This window comes from Microtus pennsylvanicus, chromosome 15 (genome assembly GCF_037038515.1).
Source record: "Microtus pennsylvanicus isolate mMicPen1 chromosome 15, mMicPen1.hap1, whole genome shotgun sequence".
Classification (NCBI taxonomy): domain Eukaryota; kingdom Metazoa; phylum Chordata; class Mammalia; order Rodentia; family Cricetidae; genus Microtus; species Microtus pennsylvanicus.
In genome coordinates this window covers 56,149,463-56,165,720 of record NC_134593.1, presented here as the reverse complement: position 1 = coordinate 56,165,720, position 16,258 = coordinate 56,149,463, and the positions used below count along the sequence as shown (strand labels likewise).

Below are 16,258 nucleotides of genomic sequence, written 5' to 3'. Positions count from 1 at the left end.
AAATTGACAAATAGTCTGTGGACCAAGAACTACCATACCAGTGCTTGATGTCTTAGGAGTATTTCCTCAAGTGTCTTTGATAATGAGCCTATAATGTTACATTATAACTACAGTCTCTAGTCTCATTGCTTTACAAAAACTTGAATGCCTTTAAATTCATCTGATTCACGGTCACCAACTTCATGCACCTATATCTTAAGTTAAAATTGGTTGTTAGCCTTAACAAAATTGAAAAAAAGAAAAGAAAACTGGGCTTTGGCTAAGTAGCTATATCTAGGTTGCATGACTGTTTACAAAACAATTCTAGAAACAAGTAAAGCCATTTCTGGGCACAGGTCTGAGGTTACGCACAAACTCAAAACTGAGATAACCAAACCCTTTCCAGAGGGCACTTTGTTACACAAAATTTAATGAGTTTCTTTGATTTCTTTTCTTTTCTCAAATCATATTGAGATTTAGGATGAGAAATATTCCAATGCTAAAGAATCTGGGGAAATTATCCAAAAAGTAGGGCGCTTTTCCTGCTTCGTCTCTCTAATTTAGAAGTGTTGACGTCACAAATTTAATAGCAAATGTCTAAATAAATCATCTTGAGGTCTCCTGTTCCCTTCTTAGTTATCAAATATAATGAGAGTAATTTTAATTTCATTGAAAGAGTAGTGTCAAAACCCATTTTTCTCTGTATAGGCATTCAATCCTTAATAAAAGTCACATATACATCTGAAGTATCAGCACAATGAAAGTACCTGTTTGTTAGTGGTGTTTAACATAAGGATGCATAAAGCAGGGCCTCATTGTTTATCTTCTATTGAGAAGCAGTGTAGGTGAATCATGTAAAGTATATAGTTCTGCTCTCATAATTCGTTAGGGGAAACCATATGGTAGTCAGGCCTGTATTAATTCTGAACTCCTTCACCTCCTGAGACTTTCAACCTCTGTTAACTTCACTTTCTTCTTTATTTCATCTGCTGTAAATAATACTACTTGACCTCACAAAACTTAAATAAGATAATGGGACTAACCTGATAATATCTTTGCAGTTGTTTGTTATTCGAGCTTGCCATTACTGATGCTAAGCCCTGGACAGTGATAAGTGATTCTGCTGTATCAGGTTCCTGTCCTGTTTCTGCTCAACCAGGTCGATTTGGATTCCAGGCATATTGGCTGGGTAACAAGTGAACTCCCAGGAGGCGATAACCACATCATCAAAATTGAATTAAAGGGCCCAGAAAATACATTAAGAGTTCGACAAGTAAAAGTCCTGGGTTGGAAAGATGGTGAAAGCACAAAAATCGCAGGTCAGATCTCAGCCAGTGTTGCTCAGCAAAGGAACTGTGAAGCTGAGACTCTCCGAGTATTCAGACTTATTACATCTCAAGTGAGTGTCCTTACACTATAAATTGACATATATTTTGAGAATACAACAAATATTGTATTAGATTTTCTGTCTTCAGATTCAGCCCATTTTCATTTCTCTTAGGCCTTCACCAGTACCCACGGCTGCGTTTGTAGTTTGAGAAAGGTGGTGATAGTGCTGTGTGAAGGAGCGTTCTTAGAGGGGCTCCTCAGAGTCGAGGTTGAGCGTGGCAGCCAACAGCTGCTGAACTAGCATCAGGACTTAAAGACAGCCTGGGCTACAGCATGAGTTCCAGAACAGCCTGGGCTAGAGTTCTACCCTGTCTCAAAATCATTAATTAACTAAAACTCTTCAGAATTAGAAAGCTGGCCAGCTTTCCAAGGGTAATCACTCTGTTAGCTCTTTCTCATGCGGCTGCTTTCTTTGTCAGGTGTTTGGAAAGCTCATCTCTGGCGATGCTGAACCTACACCAGAGCAAGAGGAAAAAGCACTTTTGTCATCACCTGAAGGAGAGGAAAAAGTACACAATGTATTTATTTGTAGCCTAAAATTTTATGTCTCATTTTCATTTTCTTACTTTTGGTAAGACAACTAACTCTTTGGTTACTGTACATTTTAATGAGTATGTGGCAACAGTTTATATGTAGCTTATATTTTTATTTGCATTAGAAAGAACAGGAATTATCTGAAAGCAACTCACCTTTCCATATCTGAGCTAGCTGGAGTTTTACATCTACTTTATATAGAAGCTGCTAAGTACTGGTGCTTGCTGGTTGCTGTTGGAGTCTTTAAAATCACTAAACTCTACCCATTGGTTATCTTATCCTTCCTCCATTGTATTTGTCCTCTTTGGTCCTAGCACAAAAATAGGAGGGAACGTCTCTACAATTTACTCAAATGGAAAACAGTTTTTTTGTCTGCTAAAGTTCATAATACTCTATCTTGCTTCTGTGTCTTCTTGGTTTCTTTCATCTTGTTTGTCTACACATGCGTCTCATCTCTTCCACTGAATCATAGCTTATAGATCACATAGATATCTAATTTGTGTTTGACCCATGTGGTATTGTTAAACATGTGTGCAGTAAATTTTCACTGAAATAACTACTCTTTAATGCTTTATGACTTTGTTTTAAAGAGTTACTTTGACGCTTCTGAAATAAAACATTGCACTTAAGGGGAAAGCCTCAACCTTGGGTTACAGTATTGTGTAAAACTCAGCACTCTATGCATGTTGAGCAGAGCAACAGAGCAGATAGCTACCTTGTTCTGGATCTTAAAGGAAAGTGTGATGTTATCTGAAGATTTTTTGTGTGTGTGTGTGTGTGTGTGTGTAGATACTATTAATTAGATCAAGGGCATTTTCTTCTCTTCCTAGTTTGCAAAGCAATTACATCAAAATAGGGAGTCTTGTACATTTCTCTTTTTTATTTTCTTAACTGTCATTCAGTAGAATAATCAATGCTATGATCTCTAGTTAATGAGTAGCTTGTTTTCAATAATAATAAAGATGCTAGAGGATGATAGATACATAGTATAGTATCTCTTTGGGGGTGATGACAATGATCTCCAGTTAACTCAGGAGATAGGTACACATATCTGTGAATATGCCAAAAACAACTGAAACTGCTTAGTTCAAAGAGATAAATGGCATATATGCTTTGTTTTGTTTTTAAATATTTTGTTTAAAAATAAATAAATGAGGAAAGATGTAGACACAACTAAGATGGAAACAACTATCTGCAGAGTTATGTATGCTCTAGCTCATGGACGATAAAAAGCTGCCTCCTAGAAATTTGCTTTCTGTACTAAGTACAGGGCTCTTCTAATTACCCATTTCTTCTTGAGAAAGCTGTAATAGTTTTGTTAGTCAGTCTGTTTGGGTTACTGACTTGTAGGCATAAATCATGTACAATACAGTGTTACTATCTTTTTAGTATCTGTAGTGAAGCTTGTTTATTCCTTGTGTCTTCATTCCCTCTTGGGTAGTGTAGAGTGCATTCAGTGTTTTTGAGGAAATAGCTTTTAGTTTTATTGTCACTTTTATTTGTAGAAATCATCTCCTTTACCATTTATTTCCATGTATTTGCTTTGATTTTTATATCTTCCTCTTTTTCTGATTTTTAAGGGAGTTTGAGACCTTTTCTTTCTCAAATTTTGTTTATTTTATATTCACTTTGTCAAAATTATTTCCTTTGTCTTAGTGCAATACACCTCAACTTAAAATAAATGCACCTCAGAACACCTGCTTAGTTATTTCTCATGGCACTCTAGAAGGTCAAATATACAAATTTTTTTCTAAGGAGTCTTTCTTGTTTCTATTTTCCTATATAAAGGCAACATCCGATGCTGATCTGAAAGAACACATGGTTGGAATCATATTCAGCAGGAGTAAACTGACTAACTTACAAAAGCAGGTTGGTTAGCATCTGTTCAGTGATCTTTGTCTGTTAGGTTGTCTGGGGATTTTCAGTCTAAAATATCAAAATTCATTAAGGCTTTTTAATGCTCCTTTTTCATTGTGGAATACACATTGTAGAATGTGTGTCTGCCTTTTCCTAGAAAGGTGACTGCATTGCCATATCTGCATCATGTTGAAGAGTTAGTCCTGGTGTCACGTGCCTGTGACCCCAGCACTTAGAAGGTGGAGGAAGGAAATTTGAGTCTAGTCCAGGCTATGTTGTGAAACAAAATAAAACAAAAACAGAAGAGGGGAGAGCGTTGGTTACAGACATTAACTCTCTTCTCTCACTATTATTTGCTGCCTCACTTTGTTGGTCCTCTGTTTTCCTTAGCTAGGTAGCTGCCAAGTACCCTGGATAAATACATTGATTGACTGATTGATTGATTGATTGACTGATTGATTGATTGATTGATTGATTGATTGATTGATTGATTGGAAACAACTATACTATGGTAGCCAGACCTGCCTTAAACTCAAAATCCTCCTCTCTCAGCACCCCAAATGCTGGGAGTGTAGATGGGAGTTTCTACACCTACCTGGGTACATTATTTTATTTTAGTTGTAAATACCCAACTGTAACAGATGACATTTTCTTCCCATCTTTCTCAATTAGGAGGGATAGGTCTGAGCAGTTAATAATGCTAACTGTACCATTATTAATATTTTTATAAGTAGGTAGTGGAATAAGTCTAGATTTGTACAGGAATGCTAGGTACCTAAAATCTGCACTTGAGAAGACAGACAGAAACTAAGCACAAAGGCACATCTGTGATCTCTCCTTGGATGGCAGAGGAAGGAGGGCTTGAATTTAATCCTAGTCTAGGTAGCATAGGGAGATTCATCAAAAACTGGAGAGATAAAATACTGATTTCTTTTTACCCTATTATTTTTTCATAACATTAAATCTTCTTAAAGAGAAAAAAGCAGCATAAATTTAATTTATATTTTATTTTTTGCTTCACTAATTTGGCTATTTATATCAAATGATTTAATTATTGAGATTTTGTAATAGTTTCCCCTAGTTTTGTTCCATTGTTTTTAAGATGAGTTAAGAGGATAATATAATTGAGACTATACTGACAAAAGAGTATTAAGTCAAGCATTAACTTGCATTTCTTGCTTATTCTAGTAATAGTAATAAAAAGACTTACAAATAAAATTTTATATTCTTTATGCTGCCTTCGCATAGGTTTGTGCTCACATTGTCCAGGCTATTCGCATGGAAGCCACACGAGTTCGTGAAGAGTGGGAACATGCCATATCCAGCAAGGAAAATGCCAACTCCCAGCCCAACGATGAAGACGCCTCCTCAGATGCTTACTGCTTCGAGCTGCTCTCCATGGTCCTAGCATTAAGCGGCTCCAATGTTGGCAGGCAGTACCTGGCTCAGCAGCTGACTTTACTTCAAGACCTTTTTTCTCTGCTTCACACAGCTTCTCCTAGGGTCCAGAGACAGGTGACCCATCCTTCCACATCCTTCTGTTTCTTCTCTGTTGCTTGACAACTTAAAAACCAGAAGTCCTTAAACATGAGCTTTTATTACTTTGTTTTCTTTGGGATCAGATTTTAACTCTGTGGTTTGTTTTTGTTTTGTTCTGATGAGACAGAGTTTTTCTGTGTATCCCTTGTTGTCCTGGAACTCACTTTATATACCAGACTGGCCTCAAACTCACAGAGATCCACCTGCCTCTGCTTGGGTGCTGGGATTAAAAATATGTGCCACAATGCCCTGCAACTCCATGTTTTTTATTGCTGAAAATTCTGTTCCAGTTTACCGCTGTAGTGTGATAAATAGTATTCTGTATATTGATTAACTTCTTGCCGAGAGACATATTATGTCATTTAATCCAGAACAAAGGTAAAAGACTTATTTTTTCAAGCTTTCTTAGGTGGTCACTACCACACTGATAATTCAAAAATGTTTAAGTCATATTCTTTCCTTCTCAACATTAAAAGTATAACTTATTAAAAGTATTAAATTGTGTTTCTGTTCTTTCCATAGATTTCAAAGCTACAGAATAGGAATGAGGTATATTTTAAATAACTGTAAAGCAGTGTTTAAATGTATTCTTTCAATCTCCTTATCAGGTGACCTCCTTACTAAGACGAGTTTTGCCTGAAGTGACCCCCAGTCGCCTGGCCAGCATCATAGGAGTGAAATCTCTGCCCCCAGCAGACATCAGTGATATCATTCACTCAACCGAGAAAGGAGACTGGAATAAGCTGGGTATCTTGGACATGTTTCTGGGATGCATTGCCAAAGCACTCACTGTCCAGCTCAAAGCCAAGGGGACCACCATCACTGGGACAGCTGGCACCACGGTGGGCAAAGGTGTTACAACAGTCACCCTGCCAATGATTTTCAACTCCAGGTTTGTCATTCCCTCTATTTTAATGGCAAAAAGTTAAAACATAACAAATTTCACCTGTAGGTAGACTTTCTTTGTACTGCCTGCTCCCAAATAATGACACAGAGACTTCTTATTAATTACGGAAGCTTGGCTTTAGCTTAGGCTTGTTCCTAACTAGCTCTTAAACCTTTAACCAGCTTATATTAATCTATGTTCTACCTCGTGACTTTTTACCTCTGCTTAGTACCATGTGTCCCATAAATGCAAGGAGACTTAATCTTCCTGGTCTTAGCTTGGCTTGTTTCTAGCCAGCTTTTCTTTCTTTCTCTCTTTTTGTTTTTTTCCCCCCCCCCCGGGTTTTTTGAAACAGGGTTTCTCTGTAGCTTTGGAGCCTCTCCTGGAACTTGAATTGTAGACCATGCTTGCTTTTAACTCATAGAGATCTAACTGCTTCTGCCTCCTGAGTGCTGGGATTAAAGGTGTGCGCCACCACCACCCAGCTAGCCATCTTTTCTTAATTTAAATTAACCTGTCTACCTTTGCCTCTGGGCTTTTACCTTTCCCTGTTCTTTATACCTCTCTTTCCTTCTTCCTCTGTGGCTGGCTATGTGACAAGCTGGCCCCTGCTGTCCTCCTCTCCTTATCCTTTCTCTCTCCTCCCTCTTTTTCTCTTCTATTTATTCTCCCTGCCTGGCAGCACGGCCTATCCCTCTGCTGCCTTCTTATTGGCCCAGTCAGCTCTCTACTAAATCAGTCAGGTGTTTTAGGCAGGCAAAGTAGCACAACTTCACAGAATTAAACAAATGTAACATAAAAGAATGCAGCACATCTTTGCATCATTAAAGAGATGTTCCACAGCATAAGCCAATGTGACACATGTTAAAATAATATTCCACAACAGGCTGTAAGATTAAAATAATGTTTATTAAAGAGCAAAAAAAAAAAACCAGTAGGTAAATAGCAGTAACAGTTCACAGAAAAAGTTACAGACGTCAGTGAACAGAGGCCAAGAGGCCAGGGGAATAGAAAGGAAACAACTACTGGCCAGGGAGATTGCTCTGCCTGGAAAGGACTTGCAGCATAAGCCTGAGACCCAGTGTTCAAATCCCAAAACTTATGGAAAAGCCAGCTGGGTGTGGACCCTGCCTATTTTCCCAGGGGTAGGAAACAGAGACAAAGACTTCCCTAAACAAGCTGGAGGACCAGACTAGTAAACAAAACAATGAGCTCCGGATCAGTAAGAAACCCTGTCTTGATAGAAGGTGAGACATGAAGACATGAAGACATGTAGGCCCAGTGTGTCTTGGGCCTACATATGTACCCACATCCACAAGCAAACATATGCATGCACACATACCTCACACATATATGTAAATATCATTATTTAAATAACAAAATACATAGAGTGCTTAAGAACATTATGAAAGAATAAACGTTTTCTTTTTTATTTGTCTTTATTTGATGTACATGAATGTTTTGCTTGCAAGCATGTGCATGCACCGCATCCCTGCAGTGCTCTTGATGGCCAGAGGAGAGCACTGGCTGTCCTGGAACTGGACTGCAGCTGAGAGCTACCGTCCTGCTGCTGGAATCTGAACCTGAATCCCCTACAAGGGCAGCAAATGCTTTTAACCACTGAGCCCTCTCTCCAGCCCCACGCATTTTCTGGGTGCCAGTTACTAATGCCTCGTGTTTTAAATAGGCTTATTTTCTGCCACCAGTTCTTCTTAAAAGTTTCTATACATGCACAAAGGTGTATGTGCCAGGATGTTCTGTACTTTTATGCAATAGTAGAAAATTAGAGAGATGATAGAATAATGTAAATTATGTAGCCAACCTGTGACAATAAGCTGCTGAAACCAGAACATTATAAATGTCACTTCCTCCATGTAGACAGTGTGCTTACAGGAACACAAAGTCAGTTAAGCAGTGGTTTGCTTACTGATGTAAAGTTGCCTTATATCCAGCCACACATTCTGTTGTATTTCCATGTGCACTGGAAATCATTTGTGACCATGGAAGGTACACTGAAATAGTGGTGATATAGCAGGTTGTTTTCTTAATATTTAATAAAGAGACTTATGGTAGGTAATGTTTTAACTTAAAAAATATATTTCAATTGCAGGCTGGAGAGATGACTTAGTGATTAAGAGCAATTTTCTGCTTTTGCAAAAGACCAGGGTTCTCTTCACAACACACATGGTAGTTATAAATCCAGTTCCAAGGTATTAACACCCCCTCTTCTGACTTCTGTGGGCTTCTGCATGCCTGTGTGCACATACATGTATGCTAGCACACACACATACACATGAAAATAATAAGTAAACATGTGATTAACAAAATAAGATGTCATCATTAGATAACACCTGTAATGCTAGCATCCATGTAAACAAGGAAGGAGATTAGTAACTTAAAGGCTAACATAGGCTTCATAGCAGGACTCCAGTGAGATGGCCCGTGTAGAACCACCTGCCACCAAGCCTCATAACGTGGCCTGATTCTCATCCCCCACACAGTTGTTCTCCGACCTCCACGTGTATACTGTGGCATACTTATACATACAACAAAATACATGAATAAAAATGTAACAGAATTAAAAACATTCAATTAATTCAGTCAAACAATTAAAATGCTCTGCTGAAATAATGCTGTTTTCTTGTAGTTACCTCCGACGTGGTGAAAGCCACTGGTGGATGAAAGGCTCAACTCCTACTCAGATCTCAGAGATCATCATTAAACTTATCAAGGATATGGCTGCAGTAAGTTCCCTTGCTTCTGATGACAGCAGCAGTGAGCTAAGTAGGGGTCTGATTGACACAGAAAACAGCTTGCTCTGCTAAATTAACAAAAGTACATTATTAGTATTTAAAGCTTTATTTAAAGACTTTATTTAGAATGCTCACTACTGTACCATTGTTCTTGTCAGTGGATGGTAAATTTGTCATTAAAGTGTGTTCATTTCAAACTCCCAATTAATTTGCCTGAGAATTTAGCTAAGTTTTCCAGGACCTTAAAACATAAAATAAAATACATTCTTCCTAACGTAAGAAAGAATCTATGTTGAAAATCCAAAAACAAATAAAAAAGACCGAGAAGTAGACATTTTTCATCCTTCTCAGTTCTAAGTTTGAATTTTTATATTCTTTACTGATGTCCTGCACCACTGTCTGAAGGTACTGGCTTAGGGAAATCTGGGTTGTAGGAACAGGGACGTACTCCCCCGAGTGCTAGCTCCATAAGGTCACTGCTCACATTTCACTGTCAATAGGAGACAGCCGAGGAAGAGACCAAGGGAACAAAGGCAATTTAAAGGAGAATGACCAGTTGCCCACTAACAGACTGCCTGCACGTGGTGTGGGAGAGCTGATGTTCTATTATTTTTCTTTACTGTGGGCATTTTCTTAAGCTTCATGGCAAATAGGCCTTCTCTGGGATGTCTGTTGATAGAAAATGCTTAAGAATGTTTTGATCACCTGAATTCTATAATAAAGTGTTAGTGCTCATTAAAAATCTATATTACAGTGGTGAAAAAATAAATAAATATATTACTAGGGCTGGAAGGATGACTTAACAGTTGAACAAACTGACTGCTCTTGTAGGAGGACCTTTGTTCAGGTCCTAGTGCCCATGTGATGGCTCACAACTGTCTGTCATTCCAACTTCAGGAGAGTCAACATCCTCTGCTGGCCTCCACACACAGTACACATACATATATGCAAGCAAAGGCAAACATTCATTCATATAAAATAAAAATAATTTTAGTTATGTGTATATGGTGGTAGGGGGATTGTACACAGAAGTACAGCTCCCTGGAGAGGCTGGAAGAAGGTGTGAGATCTCCTGGAGCTACAGTTACAGACTGTGAGCTGCCTGCCATGGGCTATTGGGATTCAAACTCGAGTCCTCTGGAAGTACAGCACTCAGACCATAACCACCAAGACATCATGCCTGCCCCTCAAAATGAATAAACCTTTTTAACACTGAAAAAAATCTGCATAGCTGTTCACAGGGTCCTGGGTTGGATTTCCAGTACTGAGGAGAAAGAAATATACTTGTAGATTGAACCTATGTATACACTTAGGTTCTAGAACTAGCATCTAAAGCAATTAATTTAGTAATTAATAGGTATATATGTTTCACATTAGATATTGAGGTTCTATCACCAAAACTTAAAACTGTAGAAGCTTTATTTGTACCTTTTATTTTTATCCAAATAGGAAATAAAATGTTTTGAGCACTACATGTAAACAATGTTCAGACTTTAAATTTTTTGTTTACTTTAAAATTATCAAAATAGAAATTAGCTATTGCATTTTCATAAGACTGTAAAGGATTTGTAGTTTGTGCCCCTTTCCAAAAGCTCATGGTCTTACGATAAGTGAATACTCTCTGTGCTGTGGGGTATCGATTTAGAGAAGAGAGTTTACTGGGTTGACACTGTGTCCTGCCGATAGGGTCACCTGTCCGAAGCTTGGTCTCGAGTGACAAAAAATGCTATTGCGGAGACCATCATTGCCTTGACCAAGATGGAAGAAGAATTTAGGTCTCCAGTGAGGTGTATCGCAACAACTAGAGTAAGTTTTTATCATTTTGTATTTACTCTGTGTCATTATGTGTGATCCATAAGTCAGCTTTGTCCACATTTGTAGTTAAATAGGTATTCATCAAAACGACTGTTATGAGGTAAATGTGGTAGTAATCATTGCTCACTATGGTGCTTTTATCAACTTCTGTTATTACTTATGAAGCTGAGGCTATACTGGTTAGGAAAGTCTAAGTTATGCTGTGTATATCATCTTTCTGCTGACCTAGTTACCGTAGCTTACCTCAGTGAATTGAGTAGTTGCACTACGCTGTGACAGACTGGTGACCCTTAAAAGATAAGACTCCCTTCTACACGGTCTTTCTGATGACAAACCGTAACACAACTACTAGGGTTGTATGCTTTGTTTTTACAAAACAATCCTTGGGCTTGGAGAGAAAACTCAGCAGTTAGAGTACTTGTTACCCTTGCAGAGGATCAAGTTCTGCTCCCATCATCTGTCATGGTGGCTCACAACTATTATAACTCCATTTCCAGGGCATCTGACACCCAGTCCTGACCTTCACCGTCATACAAATGGTGAACATGTATATATATTGCAGGCAAAATACTCAGCACATAAAATAAAATAAATGACCATAAAAATTCTTTAATATAATACTTACCAATTTTAGGTGGGGTTGAACTTTTGAGGAAATAGGGTTACATTCTTTAAATGAGATATCTAATTTTTAACATACCAGGTTTTATGAGCCTTATAATTCCAAAGATAATTTAAAGTATTAGAGGGCAGTGTGACATCATTAGGAACAATTTACACTAAAGAAATATTTTAGATTAATTCACTAGTCTGTAGAAGATAAGTTATATCTTGTTACAACAGAAAATGCTAGTTTATGTTACCATAATAATAAATTTGACACTTAAACAATTTTTGCAGTTAGCCCCTTTCTACTACTCATGAATTCTTTCATTCTTCATTTCCTTTTCACTTATATAAAGTTTTTTTAATTTTTCATTAATCACTGAATATATCATTCTGTGTAAAACTAAAGTTCACTCTTTATATTCCTCAAAAATGTTAAAATGTTTTGTATGCTTGTGTCTGTGTATCGCATGCATGCATATTTGAGTGATATGTCTGCATGTTTGTGTACATGTTCGTCTGTGTGAGCACAGATGCTTTTGTGCCTATAGCACATGTGGAGGTCAGAACAGCTCAGGTGTTGGTCTTCACCTTCCACCGGGTTTGAGACAGTCACTTTACTGCTGCAAACAGCAGGCCAGCCCACCAGCAAGCCTCCTAGTTGCGGCGAACTTCTCGACCAGCGAGAAAGAACGACCACCACACGAGGATTCTTCTCAGATCACGCTTTAATGGAGTGCTCTTGGTTGAGGGAGAGCAGGAGAGCAGGAAGCGGGCCCCGAGAGCACTAAAGCAGCTGCTTATATAGGGAGTAGGCACACGGGTTACCCTGTGATTGGTTGCCACCATCAGCTGACATTAGACTGCGTCAAGATAGGCCCAAGGACTCTAAACCACCGTGCATGCGGAAAGCGGGGGAGGGGGACGACTACACTCAGCTACCAAAGGCATAGCCAAATATGGAGTTGTGTATTTCCAACAAGACACGATGTCGGCTGGCGATCCTGCCCTGCTCCCTGCACTAGTAATCCCTAGTCTCTGTTTCTTATCTTGCACAGGAGCTCTGAGACTACAGACATACACTCTCTCATCCCCAGCTTTTCATGAGTCCTAACAGTTTAAACTTAAACTTGGGGTCTCACATTTGCATAGCCATCTGACCCAGTGTAGCACGAATTCTAGTTGGTCTTAATAATAAAAACCAGAGTCAGATATAGGGGCGAATGCTGAAGATCAAAGAATCTGAAAACCAACCACTAGAAAGTTCTTACCTCTACTGCCAATGCTCAGACAGAAGGGGTGATTCTATCCTCAGAGTGCATATCCAAGACTCCATCTGTCTCCATCAAACCTCAGACCGCACTGAGCTCCTATCTCCTCCTGCCTTATAGTCCTGTCTCCAGCCAGCCATATCACTCTTGTCTCCACCTCCCTAGTGCTGGGGTTAAAGTCGTAGGATCCTAAGTACAGGGATCACCTTTGTGTGAGCTCTGTTTCTCTTTTAAACAGATTCAATTTTATGTAACCCAGGGTGACTTTGAACTGAGATCCCTCTGCCACATCTCCCAAGTCCTGGGATTAAAGGTGTGTGTCACCACTCCCTGGCCTCTAGCCACGTAGCTCTGCACTCTGATCTTCAGACAAGTTTTATTTGTTAAAACACAAACAAAATATCACTACATCCCATATCCTCCAATTTTTAGGTGACTTTTCTAAAGTTTTTTAGATATTAATTTATGGCAAGTGTACAAAGTAGGTCATTTGAGACAATAGAAATGTCTGAAGAATTATTATTATGTAGGATAACTTATTATGTATACAAATACTTATGGAATGCAAAACTAACTACTTACCATCTCATTGGGAATATAGAGCTTTGGATAGATATGCTAGCTGGAAAAATACACAGTAGACATGTAAAATAAATATTATTCCTGTAAATGACTGATTTTTGTACATCTTTGATAAAGGACACTTTCATGTCAGGTAGAAAATGGTGGTTCTGTATAGAAATAATCCTCTGTGGGGCTGGAGAGATGGCTCAGCGGTTAAGAGCATTGCCTGCTCTTCCAGAGGTCCTGAGTTCAATTCCCAGCAACCACATGGTGGCTCACAACCATCTGTGATGAGGTCTGGTGCCCTCTTCTGGCCTTCAGGCATACACACAGACAGAACATTGTATACATAATAAATAAATATAAAAAAAAAGAAAAAGAAATAATCCTCTGCTCAGTTGGTGTCCACTGGGTGCATGTCACATATGCAGTGACGTCAGGAAGATGCAGGTACTCCTGAGTGTCTGTGCATTCCCAAACTGAGCCAGCAGTTATTTGGCTATTATCTGTGTCAGACAGTGAGTATTTGGTAAATGTGCTCCCAACATAATCAGTAATGCAGCAGCCTTTCTCCTCAACAGCTCTGGCTTGCTCTCGCATCACTGTGTGTTCTTGACCAGGACCACGTGGATCGCCTCTCATCAGGAAGGTGGATGGGAAAAGATGGGCAACAGAAACAAATGGTAAAGTCGGATTGTTTCCCCTAAGTACTTTTTCTTTGTAGTTAGTCATAGTTTGTAGGGAGAGCTCAGATCAAACTCTTGAAAACATGTCCAGTTTGCCCACGTTCATTTCATAAACGTACTTCACGCTTTAGAAATAGGAGCTTATATTTGACTATAAAAAAAAACTTTATCATTCTCTGATTCATGTTTCTATCAACAAAATTTGTAACCTGACTGATTTGTGCTAAAATGTGATTATTCTTGGGGCTAAACGGAAGAAAAACAGTAAGAGGAACAATGTGATGTACCCTCTTTGAAGGGGTAGCTAGAGGAGGCTCATGACCGCTTCAGTCATTTCAGAGAGGATATGTCATTGGCCTTCTCAACTTTTTCTGATAAATGTTTAAGTTTTGTTATAAAAGTTTTTATCGTTCATAACATTTGAGTATATAACTGGGAGAATATTAAGTTACTAAAGAAAGTGCTGCATCTTCCTTTCAACACCACATGCACATTAATCTTATTAGATAGTTTCGAGAGATTTTGATAACGGAATATACCTGCAATAACTAGTTCTGTTTGACATTCAAATTCTAAAATTCTTACAGATTTTATAATGAAGTCTGTCAGTATCATAAACATTTGTCTGAGGTCTCCTGTAAGTCTAATGTAGCGTGTAAAAATATCTTATTCCAGCCTATGTGTGATAACCATGATGATGGTGAAACTGCAGCTATCATCCTATGCAACATCTGTGGAAATCTGTGTACTGACTGTGACAGATTCCTTCATCTGCACCGACGAACTAAAACTCATCAAAGACAGGTGGGATTTCTGTCTTCTTGCCCTAATAAGTGTCTGGGGCATGAAAAGAACCCTGTAGTAATATGGAAGTAAAGTAGGGGAAATGCTCGTTGGAATTTGTGGCCTTATTTGAACTCTCAGTTGTCTTGCTTATTAACTATTACCTGAGCAAATGTTTATCTTTTCCAAGACTTAGTTGGGACCCTAATTATAACCATGGAGCTGTTGTAAAGACTGAAGAGAACACTGGAGATGTCTGGAACTTCTTATAGTGCTTTATGAAGAAAACCATTGCTGAGTGTTTAGTTTATGCTTCTACCCAGAAACACAAACACATTTGTCCCTTTTCTGTAATGGAACAACAGGTCTTCAAAGAAGAAGAGGAAGCCATAAAGGTTGACCTTCATGAAGGCTGTGGTAGAACGAAGCTGTTTTGGTTGATGGCACTAGCAGATTCTAAAACAATGAAGGCAATGGTGGAATTCCGAGAACACACAGGTAAAGAATTAACTTAAAAAGGGAAGGATGAACCATGTCCACAATGTATAATAAATTATATGTTACTTAATCTAATGTAAATAGATGCTTACTGATGGCATATGCTTTGGTAGACACAGCCCTCTATGTTAGAAAGAGCATCAGACTAAAAGTCATGAAACCCCATCGGTCACTAACACCATGACAAAGCAATCTTATCAAAGAAAACATTTAATTGGGGTGTTGCTTATAGTTTCAGAGGTTAGTTCATTTCATCATGTGGAGAGCATGTTGGCACATGGTGCTGGAGAAGTTGCTGAGAGCTTTATGCCCTGATCCTCAAGCAGGCAGGCAGAGAAAGGGACTGGACCTGCCATGGGCTTTTGAAACTTCAAAGCCTGTCCCCAGTGATATACTCCCTCCAACAAGGCCACTCCTCCTAATCTTTCTAATACAGTTCTGCTCCTTGCAAAGCATTGAAATACATGAGCCTATGGTCCCGTTCATATTCAAACCACCACAGAGACTTTGGGCAGTCCACTAACCTCTGTACTTCCATTGTGTGATGTCACCTACATCTTTGTCAGGGAGCCTCCCACTTTAATGAAGACCGCAAAAGTGAATGTGCTACTGTGGGTACCACATCTGTGTTGCTGTCATCTGCTCGACTGTAAAGTCCTATAACTTTGTGACACTTCTTAGAGTCTCTTGTACATTTAGTGCTTTGGGGGGCTTTCCAAATAGTTCTGTGGTACTAATTAATAAAGATGACTAGGCAATGCCCTAAACAATCTTTTATATATGTCTAGTACACTTGAATTTCAAACAGTTTTGATTCTATTTTTTTTGTTTTGTTTTGTTTTGATTTGATTTGATTTGATTTGATTTGGTTTGGTTTGGTTTTTTGAAAGAGAGTTTTCTCTGTACAACAACCCTAGCTTTCCTGGAACTCTCTCTGCAGACTAGTCTGGCCTAGCATTCACAGAGATCCCCCGGCCTTTCCCTCCTGAGTGCTGGGATTAAAGGTGTGCACCACTACTTGGCTTCATTCTATTTTTTTATAAAATAAAATTTTACAAACTTAGAGTTACAACAAAGCATGAAAATCTGTGGATTTCT

General features: G+C 38.7%; 1 protein-coding gene across 17 annotated transcripts in view; it reads left to right on the top strand.

Annotated features, from left to right (window-relative positions):
• The window catches only part of Mycbp2 (MYC binding protein 2), a 229,015-nt gene that overhangs the window by 196,386 nt on the left and 16,371 nt on the right, over positions 1–16,258 (top strand). For 13 of the 17 annotated variants that reach the window (XM_075950196.1, XM_075950189.1, XM_075950195.1 and 10 more), the window contains 10 exons: positions 1,139–1,378; positions 1,788–1,886; positions 3,691–3,771; positions 5,008–5,274; positions 5,907–6,190; positions 8,832–8,928; positions 10,624–10,743; positions 13,775–13,876; positions 14,555–14,683; positions 15,028–15,160. In XM_075950196.1, the coding sequence (XP_075806311.1) occupies positions 1,139–1,378; positions 1,788–1,886; positions 3,691–3,771; positions 5,008–5,274; positions 5,907–6,190; positions 8,832–8,928; positions 10,624–10,743; positions 13,775–13,876; positions 14,555–14,683; positions 15,028–15,160 (1,552 nt within the window). Of the gene's footprint in view, positions 1–1,138; positions 1,379–1,787; positions 1,940–3,690; positions 3,772–5,007; positions 5,275–5,906; positions 6,191–8,831; positions 8,929–10,623; positions 10,744–13,774; positions 13,877–14,554; positions 14,684–15,027; positions 15,161–16,258 lie in introns of those variants that run through there. The other 4 variants (XM_075950186.1, XM_075950183.1, XM_075950181.1 and 1 more) reach the window with 2 other exon arrangements.